This window comes from Rhinopithecus bieti, unplaced genomic scaffold (assembly GCF_001698545.2).
Source record: "Rhinopithecus bieti isolate Rb0 unplaced genomic scaffold, ASM169854v2 scaffold_4749, whole genome shotgun sequence".
Taxonomy (NCBI): Eukaryota; Metazoa; Chordata; class Mammalia; order Primates; family Cercopithecidae; genus Rhinopithecus; species Rhinopithecus bieti.
The window spans coordinates 369,833-388,770 of NW_016804602.1; the positions used below are offsets into that span (position 1 = coordinate 369,833).

General features: G+C 35.0%; 1 protein-coding gene across 1 annotated transcript in view; it reads left to right on the plus strand.

The window, feature by feature from the left end:
• KHDRBS2 (KH RNA binding domain containing, signal transduction associated 2) overlaps positions 1-18,938 on the plus strand; it is a gene marked incomplete at its 5' end in the record, with an annotated part of 503,373 nt that overhangs the window by 303,032 nt on the left and 181,403 nt on the right. Inside the window, one exon of the mRNA XM_017869369.1 lies at positions 3,957-4,155. Coding sequence (XP_017724858.1) covers positions 3,957-4,155 — 199 coding nt within the window. The remainder of the gene's footprint in view (positions 1-3,956; positions 4,156-18,938) is intronic.

Genomic DNA, 18,938 nt, shown 5'->3' on the forward strand with positions numbered 1-18,938 from the left:
TACCCTAGAACTTAAAATATAATAATAATAAAAAAAAAAAAGAAACTAAGTATATATTTAGGATGCCTGAGGAGGGCACACACTTTTCTATTTCATATGCCTTAAAATGGGGGGGCATTAAAATAATGAATTTATCTGCATTTGATAGTATGAAATCATCATAGTAATAGATTTTGTTTTGTTATTGATATCCCTTAGTAGAATTTTGCATCTGGCATTTTTGAGTGGACCATATAAGATTTTAATTCCAGAGAAGCCTTATTCTAAGATTTTAATCCATTTAAATAATTGAATATAGGATAGTGCATTATGGTCTGGATTTTAATATATCTTCTTAGAAGAAAAATTTGATTGAAAGATTTTACTGTTTAATCTCATATAACATACAGATCTGATACTATATACATAAAAATAAAATAAAATTAACATTAAAAATTAAATTTCACTTCCAGTGCTGTACTGATATCATTAGTGGTGCTAGCATTAATGAGAGGAAATGAAATTGTCTTCTATTTCAAACAGTATGATAAACTGTATCTACAATATAAAATGAGTAAGAAAATAGCCTTGCAAAATAGAAAATCATATTAATAAGAGAACTTTGCATGAGTTAATGGTTGCTAATTTGAATTAAGTCATGAAATTTTTACTTTATGAAGTTATTTAATTACACTTATATTAAAAAAGATGATGTCTAGAATATTTTTAAAATATAATTTGTTGAAAATATATTTAATTAAAACAATTTACATTTCAATAATCCTATCTATAACTTTAATTTTCCAATAATAATGTGCAACAGAGAATAAAGCATTACATCTATATATTGTAATAATAATTTATTTTGCATAATTGATGAATGAAAATATATGACATCTCTAACACATATCACCACATGTTGCAGTGAGTACAGTCACTGGAAAATGAAACATTAGGGATAAATTTTGAAGGCTTTTGTTTACCACATTGAGAACTAATACATAGAACTAATAGAGTTTTTTTAAAGAGGAGAGTAATCATATTTATTTATATGAAAGACTACTCAGTTATCACTGTAGATGATGCAGAAGAATTACAGTGATTGAGAGAGAGAGACAGAGACAGAGAAACCATCTTATAGCAAGGGAGCCAATGAGAAAATGAGTCCATCATCCAAGGCAGATAAAAATGAGCAGCATTTGTAATAGACAGGGATAGGGCCGGATTAGAGATTAACATTTATATGAATTAATGCCAATTAGATGTTGGATAAGAAGGGTTCCCCAAGAGAAAGATAAATTTTTGGTGTCTAGATTGATGAGAAATTGATGATATCATTAAGAGTAGGTGAAGGATCAAATTAAATGAAGAATATAATTATTCCTGTAAATAATCTGAGCTCTGTGGATGGCTGGTGTGACCTTGGGCAGGTAACTTGTACCCTCCATGCCTTAATATCTCAACTTGTGTTTAAAATAGTTTAGAACTGCCCACATGACAAGCTTGTCAAGATGCTTAAATTAGAGTATTCTTTTAAGGCAGTGGTTCCCAAATTGGCCTGTATTTTGGAATCGCTGGGAGCTCCCTGTCTCCAGAGATTATGGTTTAATTGGCCTAGGATATGGCCTGGAATTTGGAATTTTCAAAAGATTCTCAAGTAACTTTAACATGCAGGCAAGTTAAGAAACTTCTGATATAAGGAAGACAAGCCAAGATATGGCATTGTGTTAGGAAGAAAGAGATTATAGTCATCATCAGAGGTAGAGATTGCAGGGTACAACCATGAGATCAAGGATAGAAATTGGGTACATCCAGATTCCAAAGTGGGTCCAGGAATAGAAGCCAGTGAAAGAGGATAAGGAGTAAGAAGGAAGAATGAGGAAAAGTAGAGAAAAGCAGAGTCATAAAAGTCCAAAGAAACATTTTCCAGATAATGGTCCACAATCTTAAAAATAGTAGAAATGTGCTGTGGCATGGAAACTGTAAAGAAATCTAGTGGATTTGGAAATCAGTAGGCTACTGGTGATCTCAGCCAAGAGCACTTTCAATAGAGGGGTGAAAGCAAGAACTAGACTGATAACATTCAGTTCAGAAAGGTAGAGGAAGTCAGACAAATAAAGGAAAGGATACTGTGGTGTGGTTTTAGCCAGGGGCAGTATCCTAAAAAAAAGTGATGTGAATTAAGTTGGAGGAGAGAACAAGGAGGTTAATATTCCAGGGAAAGAACATAGTGGATAAGAGGTAATGAGTCAGGTTCAGGAGACAGGTTTGCTAGGGCTGTGTCTGGTAGTCAGTTGATGAAGGAAGAAAATGGAAAATTAGATTTTATATGATGAGCATCATATAATATTAGAGCAGAAGGAAGTACGAAAAAATTAGAAATCTGCATTTTACTCATTAGAAAAATATATCTACCTCAAGCCTGGGTAATTATAATACTTACCCATGACTATTCAATGGTATAGTGAAGACTTGTGCATATAGTTTACAGTAGGGTGACCATATAATTTATTGTCCACACATGGATACTTTTGAGAGTGTTAAAATGCTAAACTGAACAGGAAGCTAGGACAACAGTTCTAAAACCTGGACATATGCTCATCTTGCTTATGAGGAAACAGAAATGTGCTTGGAGGAGCAGTGAAGGCAAAACTGGTTTTTACATCCCTTTATATATTATCATGATAATACAGAATACTGTATTCTCAGCCATGTTGTACTTGAAGCCAGCACTGGGCCTCTGGATCTTTGTGTTTCACCCTCTCCCAATCTAGGAGAGTATTCTTTATACATTAGACTCACAATAAGTTCTTTGATCATTTCTCTATTCATCAGCTCTATAAGCTATTCAAAAATTTTAAAGGCTTTTCCCGCATTGGTATTCTTCACTCATAAAAGCTCACTTTTATTTTAAGCAAGAAAGAGCAATCTGACTGCTATTCATAGCAGACAGCATAACCTACGTCCACATATGTGGCTACAGCCAAATACTGTGATTGTTGACATCCCAATGATCATCATTTTTTTTTTCCAAAGCTTTAGTGTTCCCACTGAAAGCAGTGCTATCTAGAGGCCAACCTTTCAGACATAATAAAAAGTGAAATAACTGTGCTTTTGCCCAAAGACTTCAGACAAACACTCAACCTTTCTAAAAGCTTCAAAATACCACAAAAATTGGCTACAACCGTTTGATCTTACACTTTTATTGCAAGCTAATTTTGTATCAAGAACTGCAATACAAAGTATTCAGTCGATTATTTTTATTACAGATACTAAAGTATTCCTCTAACACCGTAGTTACCATTAGAAAATATGTTCTGTCAGGAACAGCACCAGCTCAGGGGGTTACATGCATGATGATAAATCAGTGACAAAGAGTTGTGATTTCAAGTGACCTCAAACTTAAGCCCCTGTAATAAAATGATATCACTATGGTTAGACTTCCACATTTTATTTAAGTGCAGACAACTTTTTTTTTTTTTTTTTTTTTTTTTTTTTTTTTTTTTTGGTGAATGACAGCATTGTCCATCACTGTCTATGATCCCCAGCATAGAGGAGATGTAGACATCTAGCTGCTCAGTTTCAGAGATGGTCCAGTGAGTCATATATCAGACAATGCTCTGATTTGTGTCTTCTTGGAGAATTTGGAATTTAATAGGGTTATATTCAGAGTGGGTTTTTGTTTGTTTGTTTTTTTCTTTGCTTTGAGTTTTTAGTTATGTAAAAGACAATAACAAAGTATTTTACATGGTTTTTACAAGAACTAATCATAGTATTTACAATTATTGTCTTCTATAGATATCAACACACTTTGTATCTTATATAATTTCTATTAAACACACACACACATTGAGAGAGAGAGAGAGAAATTTGTATTTCTTTCATTGTATGGAGGCTGTGAGAGGAAAGCTTTTTCTGTAATAGGCTCTTTTCTCGCATCACCTGTTTCTCATCTATACATGACTTGTTTCTCTTAGGGGCCGTGGGGGTGCCATTCCTCCTCCCCCACCACCTGGACGAGGTGTTCTCACCCCTCGAGGAAGTACTGTAACCCGTGGAGCCCTTCCAGTGCCACCTGTAGCAAGAGGTGTCCCTACCCCTCGAGCCCGGGGGGCACCAACAGTGCCAGGATTCAGGGCGCCTCCTCCTCCAGCCCATGAAGCTTATGAAGAATATGTAAGTACTCTCAAGAAATCAGTTGTAAGGATGAGTTAAATTGATTAGTTAACAAGCTACATCTCAAACTGTTCATATACTGTGAATATAGCAGGTAATGTTTGTTACAGAAACGAATGTCATTTGCAACAGAATTTAAGCAGTGCATTTAAATGAGAGCATTTTGAGAAAAGGTTTTGTTTTACAGGTATCATCACTGTTAGTGCTAGTTAAAGAGCTTGTATTTTAAGAACCAAACTATCCCGAGGCTTTCTTATCCTTAGGAAGTTTGATCAGATTTCAAATGAGAAATAATTATAAACAAAAGGTGAATTGCCATGTATTCAGAGATTTCTGGAACTTGATAAAGATTAGCATAAAACTCAGAAATATTTGACAAATATAATATGATTATATTATACACTTTGGGAATATTGTAAGACCGTGTGGCTGGTCTTTCATTTATATATCCTGACTCTTTCTTTCACCATGTTAAAGATGGGATTGGCATAAAAAATTCAAAAAAGTATACAATGAACAGATGAAATGCAGTGTTTCCAAGCATCCCCCTCCTTTCCTATCTACTATATCTTTTGGTTATCTTATGTATCTAAACATCTTTTAACCTTTAGTTCTGATTGTCAGTATTCCACTAATTACATTGTGGTCCCTGTGTTCATTTCTCAGACTAGATTGTGAAACTTGTGAAAAGGGAAAATTTACTAACAGTGTAACAATAAGCAGTCTTCTGTAAATGTTAAATTTAACTGATGCAAGCCAGATCATTGTACTATGAAAAAGATTTATTTTGCCTTTAACCTCTCTAGCATGTCCACCTCCTGATCTAGGTATTTGTTTCATGCAACTGTCCATAAGCGTGCTGTCCTGTTCAACGTCTTGTATAAATGATTGCTCATTAAACATAAACTCGTCAAATACAGTTACTGTCACATATGGGGCACTCAAAACATATGGACTGGTTAATAGTCAAAACTTAGCTATAAAATAAAGTGAATATAGTTTATAGGTATTACTAAGAGTATATTAATTTTATCATGTATTCATTTTTAGGAATAATGTTACTGCTTAAATATGAAATATTGACTATTATCTATAAGAGTGAAGTAAGTGTAAAAATCCACTTCTACTAGAACAGATGAAATGTGTTCATCTAAGCATCTTTACTACATCAAGTATCAATATTTAAAAACTTAGACAATCTTAAAATTGCAAAACTAGAAACAGAAATCATATTCTACTCTGCAAACAAACCCACAAGTCAAAAAAACTCAGGGACTAGCCCTAGTTCTGCCATTTCTTGCCAGAGACATAGTATGTGAAAAATAAGTACTTGTTTAAATGAATTAAAAATCTACAACAAGGGTGGCAGGATCACTGTTTATCTTTGAGGAACTGTTAAGCTCAACAATCTTTATGTACGTTGTCACTATGGTGTTTTTGTCCTCCAAATAGAGGCTTAAACAGATCAGTTTTTAAAAATTAAGAAGAGAGAAAAACTTTTCAGGTAATAGTAGTTAACATTGTTATTAATAGAAGAATTTACACAGCATATTTGGGACTGTGAAAGAGAAGACTGGCAAAACAATGGTAGCCTTTCATGTGCATTCCAATTTATAGTGAATACATCACTAGAATATGAGTCAAGAGTAATCAACAAAAGCATAAAGAGTTTATGGAAATGTGGGTGAAAAGGGTTATATTCTGAATGGGAAAATATAGGAGATGAGGATGTTCCTTAGAAAAGATAACAGAAAATAGCAAAATATTAAATATTAAGTAATCTGAAATTATTACTTAGATTTTAAAGAACCCACTTGCTTTTATCTATTCAGTCAGTCAGGGGTCACTGAGCCGCCATCTTATTTTAGGTGTGTTCTCAAGGTCCTGGAGACATATCTGTGAACAAAGCAAACCAAATGTCTGCTTTCATAAAGCTTACATTTTAGTGGGAAGAGACAGAAAACAAACATATGTAAACAAATGAATAAAAATTAGTGAGGTAGAGATAAGTGCTCTAGAGAGAGATGAGGAGAGTCCACTGCCAGAAAATGGGTGGTTAGGGAAGGTCTCACTGAAGTGGAGGCATTTGAGCAAATGCTTAAAATAATTGAGGGTCTTGGCCAGTGGCTGCCTCTGTAAACACTTATTCCTGGTAGAGAAAACTGCAAGCATAAATGCCCTGAAGTGGAACCTGTTTGAAATATTTGGGGATCAGCAAGGAGGACATTAAAGCTGGAGCAGAATGTGTGAGGGAGAGGTAGCAAATAACACTGGGGCAGTGGACAGTCCAATTCATGGTGCTGTTGGAGGGTGCGGAGGAGGAAAGTGGCATGATTAGATTTATATTTTAAAAGGTTTATTCTGCCTACACCATGGATAATAGAACATGAGGGTGGAGGTAGGCACACAAGTGGAAACAAGGAGACTGTTACCTGGTTGCGGTGCCCCCGCACCCACCCCATGACAGGATGATGGAAGGGATAAGAGGATGTTCAATTCTAAGTGTACTGCAAAAATCATCTGTTAAGATTTGATGATGGAAAATATGTGGATGTGTGAAAGAAAGAGGAGTAAAGGAATGTTTTTATAAAGTGAAGGTGATTAGACTGAATGACAGGATTAAATTGAGACATTGTTTATTGAAATGAAGATATCACAAGGGAAGTTGAAGGTTCAGTCTGAGATTCCTAAGTGTCACTGGGTGGACAAGATGTGGCATTTCAAAACAGCAGCATCTCAAGGTCTGAATTCTAGCTTTGACACTACCTGTGTAATTTTATAAACACTTTGAGGTTTGGATTTCTCTTCTATCTAATGGGAATAATTGTTTCAGCCTCTCAAGACTCTATTGAAGATTAAAAATTAATATTCATAAGCACTTATAAGCATGTGTAAATACCTAGAATGTTGTTGGTATTCAGTAAAAGGTAACTATTACAAAACATTTTATCATATATAATATTCTTTAATTTTTGTTTGTGATAAGTTATGGACGCTTTGAAGTCATAGATACTTATAATCTATTTTTTGTGAATCAGGCATTATTGATTGCAAAAAGCAGATGCACTTTCAACTTCATTTAGTAAAAGTTTTAAAAAGCTGGCTTTGGAGGAAGTGTCATATGAATATAAGTTCATAAAATCCTGCCATACGAATGCCAGGAATTCCATCTGGGCTTAAGAAAGGTCTGTACCAAACGGGTGCGGTGGCTCACGCCTGTAATCCCAGCACTTTGGTAGGCCGAGACAGGTGGATCATGAAGTCAGGAGATTGAGACCATCCTGGCTAACATGGTGAAACCCTGTCTCTACTAAAAATACAAAAAGTTAGCCGGGCATGGTGGCATGTGCCTATAGTCCCAGCTACTCAGGAGGCTGAGGCAGGAGAATTGCTTAAACTCGGGAGGCAGAGCTTGCAGTGAGCCGAGATCGTGCCACTGCACTCCAACCTGGGTGACAGAATATCTGTCTCAATAAATAAATAAATAAATAAATAAATAAATAAATAAATATAAAAAGGGAATTAGAAAACTATAAGGAATCTCTCTTTTATCTCATCTCTGTTTTCTCTGCATGTGTTTCCATTCCATTTTATCTACATACTGGATTTTTTTTTTTTTCTTGGCTCCTCTGACAATGTGACTTACATGTGGTAAAATACCTCCACCCAGGGCTGCCATGTTTTTCTGTTCAGCTCTAGTCACCAACAGATACTAGCCTGTCCATTCTGTTCCATATCCTCGATGGGAAAATGGCATTCAGCCAGGGTTGTCAGGTGTCTAGCACTAGTCAGTCACCTCTAACTATAGGGAAGAAGTCAATTGAAATTAGGTCTGGGATCTACCACTCATCAGTCACCAATGGCAAGGGGAGGGGAGGAGAGGGGAGAAGTTTGCACAATATAAACATAGTTACTGGGGACCCAGCCCCAACATGGAGAGACACTAATTTTAGAGAGGAAAAGTATTATGAGCTTGGCAGACATCCCAAAATCTATCTAGGAGAACATACTATTGATAATAGTAAAAGTATATAGATATATTTTGAAAACTGTTTATAGCATATTTTATGAAAACCTGTCCTGTATTATATTTTCATTATTTTTGTTTCTAAAAGCAATTTAATGAGTAAGGTTTAATACGTGGCTGATAGGCTGCTGGCTGCAATCTTTGAAATCCTTAGTGCCCAACCCCGATTAGCACTCAAGAGCTGCTACTCTCTGCTCTAATTTTAGACTATTGATTCCTCTGCAAGGGGTAAGAAAAACAAAAGTTTAAGTGTTTCAATAACAAAATAATAGCACCATGCTGAGTTGATGGTGAAAATCTCAAAGGAGTTCTTAACTTTCAGATAAAATTTCTTAGAAAAGCTTCCTTTTATTGTAAATCACACTATGAGTCAATTCACTCTTCAGACTTCTTTCTCCCCTGCTGGGTTTTCAGTGTTAAATTTCTGACCACATAGAATGTATTTAGGTAATCAAATCCACTCCTGGCAGCTGGCCTGACAAGAAACAGCTTACTGTAATTGAGAATGCTGTTTAAAACCATCATTAGTGTTAGCTGAGTCTTAAAAGTTTTTTTGAATTTTAGTGTGTTACACATCGTAACCCAGACTTTAAATATTTTAAAGCTTTTTTTCATTGACCTTCTGCTAAGACGGTATATTTACATTTTGTAGATCCATCTTCATGATTGAAGTAGATTTGCTGAATCAAAAATAATATTTCAACAAAAGCTTCCATAGGACAAAATATTAAGCATTATCAGCTCTACCAGTGCTAAAAGAGAATAAATTAAAACTAAAACTTTTGAATACCTCCTAGGTTCCAGTCACTGTATATTAACTCTCTTAATCTCAGGATAATACTAGCAACTAGTTTTAGATTTTACTATTTTAGTAGGTAAAGAAACTGAAGCTTGGAACTGAGAATTACATCCACTTTTCTGTCTCTACAACCTCTCTACCTGATGCATTGTGTTTCCTCTTGGTAAAGAACCATAAAGTATCCTGTAGAGTACTGTCTCACAGAGAACTCACACCGTTTCACACAGATCAGTTGTACTTCATACTCCCATCTAGACCACTAGCCAGTGTTTTAGTCCTCTCAGCAGTACTTAGGACATCTCCCAGTATTTATACCTACATGAATACCTCCAACTACAGAGAACTCAATACCTCCAGAAACTAAGTGCTGGAAATATACAAACTGTAGTTAAAGAGAAACTGTACTCTAAAAAGTATGCCATCTAGTGGGAGAGACAGCATTAGTCCAACAATTAACATATATGCATTTGCTATATAGGGCTCTTATCTTACTCTCCCTCTATTAGAAGTCATTTGCTATTATCTCATCTCACTTACAAGATTTTATACATCCTAAAGGCAGTGTTTCTTAAATTTGCCTTATCTTTTCAGTACTAAGTAAAGTGCTTTGAATTGAACCTACTTATGATATTTAGGGGAAAAGGTTATACATATGCATGCTAATACATATATAAACATATATATTATGACAGTACAATACAGCATATAATAAGTACCAAATAGAAAATATGCCTGCTCCAGTAAAGGGAATTATCACTGATGGCTATATGGCTGTTTTAGAAAACCTCTAAGAGGGTAAGAAAAACAACTGCAAGGAGACCAGGATAATAGTTATAACATTTAGAAGCAGAGAGAAGAGGGAGAAAACTCCATGCAGAAGGGATGGTAAGAGCAAAGACAAGAAAAGGAAACTTTCAAAGCAAGTCTAAAGAATCTGGAAGAACAATTTGGTGAAATAGAATTTCTTTAAGATAGCAGGGAAATAATGGAGAGAAAAGTAGAGAAGAGTTACATATACCCTCAAGGCTGAGGTTGTAACTTCACTTATAATAAAATGCCACCTGAAGATTTCATAGCAGAAGGTAACCTGAGGTTTTGGGGAATTTCATAATTCTTAGTTGTCTAGGGTAGATTAAAGAAGAGGATGAAGAAAGGAGAAGATTTAGGGAATTAACAATAGTGAGGCTTACTGAGATGTGGTCCTACCTATGACGACAGGGATGAGACTGGAAGTATTCAGGCCAAAGGTAAAGCTGAAGGTAAAAACAATAGGGTTTGATGGCAAGTGCATTTGGAAAGAGTAAGAAAAACCAAGCAGGCCTCACTCAAAAATGTGTTTGTACATGGGAATGGTTAAAGGAAGAGGCACAGGAAGGAAGGCCATAATGGGGAGGGGTGGACAGTGAAGGAGTGACTTTGATGCTAAAGAAGCTCCCTCCATGGCTGTGGGAGGGGATTATAAATGTGTTTACATGGTCATCACTCTTTGTTGCAAAAGTAAGGTATTTTACCTGCAATCCCCAGGTGACATCCCCACCTATCACACTGCCCTTTGGGTCAAATGATGGTAGAGGGGGCATGACTATCTGTGAAGAAGAGTTAGACATTTATTTAGTTTGGGTTTAGAGAAATATTTTGTTTGCATTATTTAGATATTGCTACTGTTCTGTTGTAGAAATATTTCCAGGAATACTCCTACCATCTCACCTAGCGTTGTGACCCAAGTATTCACAGATAGAGGTTTTACGGCTATCGATTTTGAACTACAACACTGATACAGGAAAGATGTGATTAGTGGAGGAGAAATAAGGTTTGAATTGTATTGGGCCAGATTATGCTCTGTGGACAACTCTTTCAAATCATTCAGCTCAGCTATGAAACAGACTTGACAGAAGTTTCCCCAAATATCAGAATAATGCTAATGGCTATAACATAACTAGCAATGAGTTGTGAAACAGAAATGCACTTTTAAAAACTATCTGTAACAACTCTATTTTTTTTCTATCAACCAGCTAAAGAAAAAAATCCTTAATTTTCTTTCTTCTCTATAGAAAATATTATCAAAATTATTTTCATATTAGAAGATGATCAAAACGTAGACCTCCAAAAAGCATAGGGATTCATTGACTAACAAAACAGAAATTCTGTATTGTTTTCTAGATTTTGTGATGTTAATAGTATTTTCAGGTTTAGAAAATTTACAGTTGCTTGTTATTGCTTTTCTCATTCAAAATAAATATTCACTTTCCTGCCAACTATGTATACATAATTTTTTAAATCTTTTTCTTAAACAGAGAATGCAAAATTATATAGTTTTGAGGCCCCATAAACTTTGCATCCCACCCTGAAGAGGAAAATAATGGCAACATTTATAGGAAAATACACATCTCTAAGGGGGACAGAGCAGTGAGACAGTGTTTAAAGAAAAAACTGTGTAACCTTAGTTTCCTTCTGGTACTAAAAGTCTGTTCTCTGCTTAGCTAGAACCAAGTTAGTGCTGTTAATAAGTATGCTATTCCTTGTGGAAATGCTGTCCTTTTAACAAAGGTTATATAGTGTAACAGTAACAAAGGTTACTGTTACGTGCATGTAAAGGCACACAGTGTCTGTCAGAACATTTCACCCTATGGAAACATACTGACAGCATAAAAGTCTGCTTATATAAGCCCTCCCTTGTAACTCATATGTTGGTGTATAGCTTTTTAAAAAGCAGATCAAAACAAAACAAAGACTTCAGGTATACAAAACAGTTTCTAGTTTCTAAAGACATATGTTTAATTTATTTTTAAATTATTTCATATTTTCTCTAAGGGTTAACACCCAGACATCAAGGAGATGTATTGGGGCACAACAAAGCAAGAAGAGATATAACTAAAATTCAGTTCAGCACGACATGAGAAATTTTGACTCTATAATCAATCATGCTAACCTAATTTATAAAATGCATTTTGACAAATTTTTGAGAAGTTTCTCTTTTCATCAGCCTTGAGTAAGCCTATCAGCATTCCAGCCTTTCCTATCATCTAATTCAGACTCTGAGGCATCCTTCCAGTAACAATGAGAGAACTAGAAAATTCAATGGTAAATCAATAGTCTTTAAAAGTTCCATAAATGAGTTCAGGCTGCCAACCCTCAGTTTCATGTGTATGGAACATTTTTTGACAGGAGAGGGAAATAGGTATTAAATGATAATTGAAATCAATTCTTGTGCCATTTCTGTGCAAGGAAAGATTATGAGCCTGGTCTATAATGCATTTTGAGGGGAGCCACGTGTGGTTTTTTGTGTAATAGCCAAGAGCCTTTACCCAAAGAAGGCAGATTTTATTAGCGTTTTAGACTGGATATTTGTATTCCATTAAACATTCTTGTTTGAGTTTCATGCTCTAGTCCCCATTTATTAGAGACTAATTTACTAGGATGCATTACAGAGTTTTGTTTCTTGAAATGTAACTAATATTTAAAATAACTGAAACATGCAAGGTTAATGAAATGTATTGTGAAACTATAGGGTGGACATAATACTATTACGGTTCAACTATTCATAGAAAAGAAAAAGGCAGAGGTATGTAAATACTGTTAAAATATTACATTTATTTCCAATAGTTATGTAAGATGTCACCTTTTAAAATTGTACATATTCTTCTTCTGCAGTTGAAATTCGAATAAGCCAGCCTTCTTCTAGCATTATGTTTAAATTTTAAATCATTTTAGAACAAATGCAGATTCTTCTATTGGCTACAATACTCAGAATTATATTCAAACCTGTACTTTATAATTAACATGATGACTAATGTCTTTTGTAACACTTACAAGGATGAAAATAGGTTTCTCTCTGTGCCATTTTGAGATGGTTTCTAGCTGCTGTAAAGTATTATATCATAAAGTATTTTAAAGTTTCCTCTAGGCTCTGTTGGAGTAAAAAATGCCATGATCTTTATGCAATTTCTGCTGTAGACACAGGGAGGACAGCAGTGGCAAAAATGACAAACTGCCATCTCAGCCTCAAGGAGTTCTACCATTTTTTTGCAACATTATTTGTATATTTTAGGCTATATTATTTTCTATCTTTTGATCATACATATGGCCTAAGGATTAAAAATGAAAGTGAGTTGAACCTTGATTTATTTCTATAGGTATATTTAAAAGCTATGCTGGGTACAAATGAATAATTTTAAATCATTTTTTCCTTCTGAGTTCATTATAGTTTTGACAATTATACTCCCACGGAAAAATTAACACCCTATATTGAGTTACAAATCATACCTAAGAATCCTAAAATTCACTTTAGATTTTGTTGGCTGAAAAACATTCATCACTGTGTTTTGACAACACCACCCTTATAATTTTCTGGCAAGGAAAATGTCAATACAAATTGCCTACTTAGTAAGATTGTCACTGGCTTTGCAGAAAGCTTTATAGGAATGGTTAATTAGCATTGAGATCTTTTCTACATTTTGGACCTTTTCTGTTATGGATTCCCTATTTAGTGGAAAATAGAGGTTGCTAAATCCTTCTATCAGAAACAGATATTTGTGATTATTTTCTATGATACCTTATGATCCAACGGCTTTTACTAGGGAAGCTGCAGATGTTCTTTGCAATAACTTGTAATAATCTCAAGATTTGAGTTAAGACTACTTGTCTTCATTGTAGAAGATGGAAAATCACATGTTTCCTTTATATGAAACCATGTTGTGGGTCAATTTGGTAGAGGAAGGACACGGAAAGGACGCTTGTTTATTCCTTCTGCCTCGTATTTCTTAGAAACCAAATAGAGAATAGGCTGCATTGCTTAGAAACCAAATAGAGAATATACTGATGGCTTTTTATTTTTTCATCTTTCTTCAAATGTCGACATTCATTCTTCAGCAATACCTCTGACTTATAAACATCCATACAAAGTGAGTTTTTATTTTACACTTTCATGGATACTAACAGAGTTGGAGATGTGCAGATACAACTGGTGTGAGTGCCAGATAAAAGGTGCAGGTTGCTGGGGGATGAGTAATTTGTTATTTCAAGTGATCTTTTCTTTCTTCTTCTCAACATCTACAAACAACCCTGAAACCTTTCCTACTTTTTTCTATTCTTGGTATAGGGGGAGAAAACCTCACATGTTAAGAATCACAGAGTTTGTGTATCAAAGAGAACAAGAGATATTTTGCTTCTAATGTTCTCACTTTCTTCCTCTTGTGCAGCAGTACTGGATGTTGTAAACTACTTGAAAATAAAAGCTGATGCCCTTTGTTGTAATTTAGCCCATGTTGTAATTTATATTGCAATATTTTTGGATTAAATAATATAGTTATAATATATACCTTTGCAGAATAATAAATAACCAACCTAAATGGTAACTGGTGCCCACAGCCAATATATTTTGCCCTTCTGCGCAGGTACAGAGCACCCGTTGTTGTCAGACCTCCTATTCAATTTGTTGGTGCCTGAGCCATACTGACTATGAATATTGCAACGCTTCCATACTGGTGAATTTTAGAAATTCAGCACTACAGGTGTTCCCAACTAGACAAATTAAGTCAACTAAATTAGAGATTAGGAGGATTCCCTATTGAAGTCCTTGAAGCAGATGTCTAAGCCAGATGGTTGCACTGCACCAGAACCTTGTGTGATCACAGTGCTGATGCATTTGTGACTTCAAAAATCCCTGTACCTTGCCTGTCAAGATGTTGAACTTTCTCACTGTCTCTTTCTTAGTCTTTCAGTGTGTCCCACATCTGTAAAGAGGGTTGAACATAATCTAATGGACGTCACTACCTCTCCGCAGCATTTATGTAGAATCTCCTGAATGCAAAAGACTTCATGCATTTTGAATGTTAAAAAAAAAAAAAAAAAAAAAGGTCTTTTTGAGTTCACTATTTTAATTTAATGTTGGAGAAATTAAAGTTAGGAGAGTGGCCGGGCGCGGTGGCTCAAGCCTGTAATCCCAGCACTTTGGGAGGCCGGGTAGAGGGCGAGAGGGCGGATCACGAAAGGTCAGGAGTCAGGACCATCCTGGCTACATGGTGAACCCGCGTCTCTACTAAAATAACAAAACACTAGACCGGGCGACCTGGCGGGCGCCTGTAGTCCCAGCTCATCGGGGGCTGACGGCAGCGAGAATGGTGTGACCCGGGGACGGCGGAGCTTGCAGTGGCTGCAGATCGCCCACTGCCCTCCAGCACTGGGCGACAGAGCGAGGACTCCGTCTCAAAAAAAAAAACAAAAAAAAAAGTTAGGAGAGTAACTAACTAAAGTCACACGACTGGCAATGCCAACCATAGATTTGCTGACTTTCCCTACAACTCTTTTTCCAATGGATATTACAAGGAGAGAAGAAAAGGCACAAATGCACTTAATCATGGGCCTTTCATGTCAGTCATCTGGCACCCGTGTGGATCTGAGGTTCAGGGTTTTCTAAAATTACAGGGAGTAGGCTGAGAACATGACATATGAGAATGTTTGAGCCCTTATACCAAGTACATATACGCACGAAGTTTCTGTGGCCCAAATTTCTCCTCTTATCTTTCCTCCTTAGAAACTTAATGGCCTTCTAGAAGCTGCACACAATCCCTGCCACATCCTCTGCCTTTTATTTTTTAGTTAATGACACTCCTAAGGAAGCAAATGTTTGTCAGCAGTGTAAACAAAATGAAGGACCCTAGTTTTCCTTTATTTATCAGAGTGGTTTCTTCTTGGAAATAGGATTGATAGAAATCATGTAAGAATATTCTTCCCTCCATGTCACTTCTTTCTAAGACTTCACCCAAAAGTAAGAAGTTATAGTTGTACAGACAGGAGTATAGTTTACTGTGAGACAGAAAACACACTTGGAGGCAGGAAAATATTTTAGGAGATATTTCTGGGGATTTAGTCAGTTAAAAAGTAGCTCCTTACTCATTAAGCAGGAACTGATCCCTTATATGTTTGAAACCAGATCTTTAGAAAATGTGCCTGTTTTATATTCCAAATACATTAAAATGTTTTAAGCAATGTATCTGGTACAGAACAGAATTACACATATAGATCTGTAAATATAATGAAGCAAAAATATAAATCATTTCCTATCTAGATTTTGTTTGAGATTTTCTTTTACGTAAAATATACACTTAAGGTCTAGACAGCAGAATATGATTGTTTCATATGTCACTTAGGCAGCAGATATTACCCCTAAAATAAATCTACCAAATCCTCTCCCTTCCACAATGCAATCTCCTCTATTAAAATTGGCTCCCAAATTAACAATTTTCCTCCAGCTATATTTTGTATTTTTTCTATTATAAGTTTTTATAGGGCTATTATAACACCACAATTTCAGCTTTCATCTCCACAACTATCTTAAATCTTGACTCTCTCTATTGTCATATCTGTTCGACAGTCTTCAATTTTGTGTGTACTCTTCCATTCGGAGTACCTCTCTTCTTATACTCATGCATCCGAACCTGATTTCATCAAACAATTCCAATTTAGAATTCCTCCTGATTTGCCTACTTCGACTTAGTTGAGCCTGAAAAATATCTAAAGATTTTAATTTGATTCTTTCTTTGTTTTGTCTCAAATATTAAATCAGATTTATTTTCCTAAAATGCTAAATTTATCTTATCACTTCTTTGTTTAAAACATCAATCTCTTCCTGTTACCTAAAGGTTAACATTTCAAATTTTACATATATAAATATATAATACTATGAGAAGATAAAGATATATAATGTTCTGAGATAAATATTATGAGAAGATAAAGATGAACTTACTCTTAACTAATGGTTTCATTTTCAAATAAGATTTTGACAAAAAAAATTTTTAAATAGATGAACAAGAGACAAAAGTCCTAAATTAAATAGTAGATATAGTTAGCAGTAACTTTAAGATGTTAGTACGTTAAAGGATACTGAGCTATTTGACTAAATTTACTTTAATGTTTATAGACTCCCCATTCTGTATTATGCTAATTTCCACAGGCAGAGGCAATGAAGGATAAAAAGATGGTCACCTTTATTAGATGTCTATTATATATTAGGACTTTATGTATTTAATATCACAATAATAAAAGTTAAGAGGCATAATTCTTGTTTTTTTCATTAAGGAGTTTTAGGGTCTAATAATTAGATACATATTTCAGGCATAGGCCTGATAACAGAGCCAGATAGGTCTGTCTTCAAAGCTAACAGCATGTAAAAATGTGAAAGGCAGAGGCCCTGGCTTTAAAAAGGAAACAGGTAAGATAGCTGGAGAAAAACAAAGCTCACAGATATAGGGCAGAATATAATTTGTGAGGGTGAACTCCAGACTTCATTGTTAGATATATGCTGATATTTTCCTGACTTACCTCATAACGTGGGTGTGAAGTAGTAGCAGCTGGAAATCCCATTAAACTAAATATATCTGTAAGGTTTTTTGTTAGCCTTGCTTCTACTCAGAAAGCCTGAAGAACTAAGTAGGTATACTGCTTTCTGTTTGATATAGTAAGTACGTGGGAATTTGGTGGAGGGGAAGCAACTAATAGTCTTCAACTTTATGGTAGTCAGGATAGAAAAGACTAGGGCAGTTAGATGTATAGTCAAGTTCTTTAGAAGTCTAGAATATTAATAGTAGCAACACAAACAATGGGAATAATGAAAATTATAATAGAAGCAACTAATATAATTAAGTAGTTACTATGATCTACACACTAGGCAAAGGTCTTTACCTTTAGCACTTAATTTTGCAGTAACCATGTTTTTATTGGTATTATGCTCATTTTACAAACAGATTTGAAGAGGTTAAGTAATATGCTCAAAGTTGCCTAGCCAGTAAGTGACAGAGCCAGTGTTGGTAAGTTTGATTGGAAAAGTGGTGCTCATAGCCTCTAAGCTGTAACAATGTAGCGTTTAACACATGGCGGGTGCTTGTCTAAGTGCTGTATACATATAGATTCAAGTTATTTTCTTGGCACCCGTATAAGTATTATTCCTGCCCTAGATATGAAAGCTTACATCCAGAGAAATTGAATAATTCAACCAACATCATCCGGGCAACCAGCAGCAGAACAGCAAGTTCAAAATCAGCCATCTAGTTCTAGTTCATGCTGCTCGGCTATCCCTGGGGAACCAACAAAAGTGTCATTTAGACAGTCAGCTACAGGTAATATCAAAGGAAAAGAAATAAGTACAATACTTGAAGGAACTACTTGGTCAATCTACCTGGACTATAAGTGAACATATAAAAACAAGGTCTTGTCAGGAGAAAAGCTTGAAAATAAGTTAGGGGAAAAGTAGTACAATGAATTGTGAAAAAGAATTGCCTAGAAGAAAACGTAATAATTAAGTTGGTTATTAGTGGGGGGTTGTTCAATGTTTCTGAGACACCTAAGAAACTGTACTTCATGAAGATTAATGTGGCTGTGCAGGGCAGCAAGGACCGGAGCAGGTAGACAAGCAGAGACGGGAAGTATCGTTGGAAGTTATGTAATGACCTAAATAAGAATGGAACAGAAAAGAGGGAACTATAGGAAACACTATGGAACATATAGTAAATTAATTGGACCACGCTCTGGAAATAATTCCACAATTTTTGTCATTACATAAGACATTTTAGATAATCTAAAATGGAATACTATTCAATATTATCATATTTCTTTTACTATAAATCATTTTAATTCATCTACATAATGATAAAAGCTTAGACTATTAAACATTTTAGATAATTTTTATGAAAAAACAATCTTCATAAGATTTTTTAAAAAGATTTAGAAAGGTAATATCTATATTTTTACTATAAGTAAAATAATGTAAGGTAATCATGTAATGACTACAGATTTTTTAGCCAAATGCTTGAACCATTTTCTAAAGAGATGTTTTAAACATACTATCACTGAAACACAGTGGTTTTTTACACTGCTTTTTTAGAGGTACCCATCTGTCAAAGGCAATTTTAGCCCTTGCTCCAGTTGCATAATAGTTTTTTTTTTTTTTTTTTTTTTTTTTTT